Source organism: Gobio gobio (genome assembly GCF_949357685.1).
Source record: "Gobio gobio genome assembly, chromosome: 25".
NCBI classification, from domain to species: domain Eukaryota; kingdom Metazoa; phylum Chordata; class Actinopteri; order Cypriniformes; family Gobionidae; genus Gobio; species Gobio gobio.
Genome location: NC_137121.1, coordinates 6,497,996 through 6,501,291, shown reverse-complemented (window position 1 = coordinate 6,501,291; position 3,296 = coordinate 6,497,996). Strand labels below are relative to the sequence as shown.

The 3,296-nt window shown below is 38.4% G+C and overlaps 1 protein-coding gene across 1 annotated transcript in view; it reads right to left on the bottom strand.

Moving 5' to 3' along the window:
• chchd3b (coiled-coil-helix-coiled-coil-helix domain containing 3b) overlaps nucleotides 1–3,296 on the bottom strand; it is an 11,449-nt gene continuing 8,153 nt past the window's right edge. Inside the window, exons 7-8 of the mRNA XM_079808748.1 lie at nucleotides 694–828; nucleotides 1–595 (exon numbers count right to left, since the gene is read on the bottom strand). Coding sequence (XP_079664874.1) covers nucleotides 583–595; nucleotides 694–828 — 148 coding nt within the window. The 3' untranslated portion in view covers nucleotides 1–582. The remainder of the gene's footprint in view (nucleotides 596–693; nucleotides 829–3,296) is intronic.

Here is a 3,296-nt window from a genome sequence, read left to right as displayed (position 1 = left end):
CAATTTGTCCATTTTGATTTTATGGTGACTTTAAATGTGCTCGTTAGTCTTTAAATTGCATTCCCAACACATTTTGCTTTTGACTAATTTGAATGACATCCAAACTGTGCTGCTAAAAGCCAACCACATTTACCCAAAATTACCATAAAAAGCATTTCAAAGGAAAAGGCACAAACTTTTTACTATGTAAAAATGTGTAATCAGACAGCAGCTTCCAGATTGTACATCGCTTTGTACTTTTTGGTCATGCAAATAAAGTGAGTTTTCTTCACTTCGTCTGCGCACACAAACAAGCACTCAATAGCACCTGAAAACATTTAGCTCACAGTTCACAGAGTTTGAAACTAGTTGAGGTATTTCACTATATCATGGCTCATATTCCTAAAAATGTCTATTCAAAACGGCTGAATCTGTAGGGATGAAATTCCCTCACGCTTCCAGTGGAAAATGTTTAACTGGCACATTTCGCTGTACAGTACGCAGTAAAGGTATAGATGTGTGTGTATTTGCTCTGACGGCCCTTTTTCTTTCACCATGACACTGTAGATCTGATGTTCAGGCTGGTAAATTAACCTCCAGTGCTCAACTTTTTATCCTGAAAAAAAAGAAATGCAAAAAATGCTTTCTTATTAGTATTTTGATTGCTATTTTGAATGCAAGTCCATGTCCTGCTTATCAAAGTGGCCAGTTTACCTGCTTGGCGCGATCCACACACTGAATGTACAGCGATGCGATGTTGAACAGCTCATAGTTTGACCTTTATTCTCAGCGTAGCACTTCATTATCTGACTCTGCAGATCCAAACACACTGGCTTGATCTGGTATCGCCTAGAGAGAGAGAGAGAGAGAGAGAGAGAGAGAGAGCGAGAGAGAGAGCGAGAGAGCGAGAGAGAGAGCGAGAGAGCGAGAGAGAGAGAGAGAGAGAGAGAGAGAGAGAGAGAGAGAGAGAGAGAGAGAGAGAGAGAGAGAGAGAGATGAGAGAGAGAGAGATGAGAGAGAGAGAGAGAGAGAGAGAGAGAGAGAGAGATGAGAGAGAGAGAGATGAGAGAGAGAGAGAGAGAGAGAGAGATTAATTGAAAAACTAAACACTGACTTGCTGATCTTGCACAGGGTTATTATCGTTAAAACTATTAAAAAACATTTACTTTCATTGAAATACAGCTGAAATTAAATAAAATATAATATAATAATGCCAATGAACTGTTTAAGTTGAAGCACTGAAATTGTTAACTGGAAATAAATAAAACTTAAATAAAAATAAATTAAACCTAAATAGCTATATAAATGAAACAGGATCCACTTATATAGGGCTCCAGACTAACATTTGAGAGCAGTAGCGCTGGTGCCGGCAACCTGATTTGCTAGCACTCGGGGCATTTTAATCATAAAATTTTACTAAATCATAAAATTACCATTGTTTTGCATCAATAAATGCAGTTACTAATAATAATTACATGTATGTTTATAGGAAATTTGACAGTAAAGCACAGAGCTCGAATTGAGATGCAGATAAAATGAACTTTTATTAACAACAGTAACATGCAAAAACCTAAAAAATGTAAATACTCTACTCCTATTAAATGCATCATTGTACTCTCATAGCATCACACTGAACTGACCGACAGCTTCAGTGATTATAAAAGGAGCGATTGAAACATGACGGTGATTTCACTGTATGCTGTGTTCACACCGAACGCGAATTGAGCGTCAAATTAGCTTCTATCGCGTCTAGTTGGATGCTTGAACATTTTGAATCCATTCGCACGTCCAAAGCGAGTTGGACGCGCATATAAAGCGAGCGTTTGAAGCGAAATAGACATGCGCGCACCAGGAGCTACGCCTGGATGACGGCCGCTTTCAGAGGTACTTCCGCCTGTCCCGCGCCCATATAGCGCCATGTGACTGCTCACTGCCAATATCAGTCCTTCCTCCATGTTGAATGAGTGACTTTTTATACAAAATTTATTAAATGCATGAAAGAGCAGTAACAACAATTTTCATCATTGTCATAGAGACAGCGCGTATTTAGGCCACGCCTACACCAGGGGGGGAAAACAATCCAACGCTCTCCATTGACTTTGCATTGCGTGAAGCGGCATCCTTGTCATTTCGGACTTATAACAAAAAACAGAACAATGTCTAAAAGCGAAACTTAATCTCAGATGGTCACCCTGTCTGCAGAACATGCCAGAATAAAGTCACTGTAATAGGGGGAACACTTCAAAACTACGAACGCAAGGCAGGTGGACTTTGACCTCAATACCAAGACTAGGTCTGGGAAATAATAACGTGAAGCGAACAAACTAATTCAAACAAGACTAGGGTGACATTTAAGGGATAATAATCAGGGTCTGACATCAACAACCGCCATTTGCGGGTGTAAATTAACGTTATTTCGGCTGCACACTCTGGCTGTTGAACTTATTATAGTCTTCTCAAAAGCCGTCTGTTATAATCGCGTTGCGCATTATAACCACTTACACGTGTTTATATTGATTTTATGAATGCAATGTCTCATAATCAGAGGCGTTCAGATTAGCCGGAGTTATGTTCAGAGCGCGCGCCGCTCTCAATCGCTGAAATCTACACTCAAAGCGGAGATAAACGTGTGCTGTACGCAGGAGATTCACTCATCATACAGTGGTTGACTGTTTTTGTTCTATTTCAGCAGCGAAAATAGTTTCAAACAAACACAGCAGAGCTACAGCGCATCTGATATGACTGGCATAACGCTGGCGAATTTAGGGACCGTCTCTAAAGTTACATACAACATTGGTAACGTTATACACGTTTCAAACTTCACTAGCATTTGAAGAGAATGACAGTCATAAAACTGACTGTAAAGTGATCATTTAGGTGTCAGGTATGATGCACACATTTTAATATTTAATCAAATAAACTTGTCAAATCATATGGAAATATGGAAATGCATTATTTCACTTGGATACTGTTTGGGCTCTTACACAAAATATGCTGATTTAAATGCATCATTGCTGAACACTGATGAGAAATATTGCTTGAGAATATATTTACAGAGATAATATTAGAGATTATATTTACACCAAATGATTATTATTTATGCATTATGCGTTGCTATTGACGACGGCCATTATAAGGAAGGAAATCCCACAGAATCTATAGCTTACAAAAGTGCATAGAGCTGCTTTAGTTATTTGTTGTTTGTTGATTTTCAAATATAAAACTTGTTGAAATCTTTTAAGTGTGTGCATCTGTTCTTTTTGAACACTTTCATCTAATTTGAACAAAACCGTGATAATATTGATAACCGTGATAAT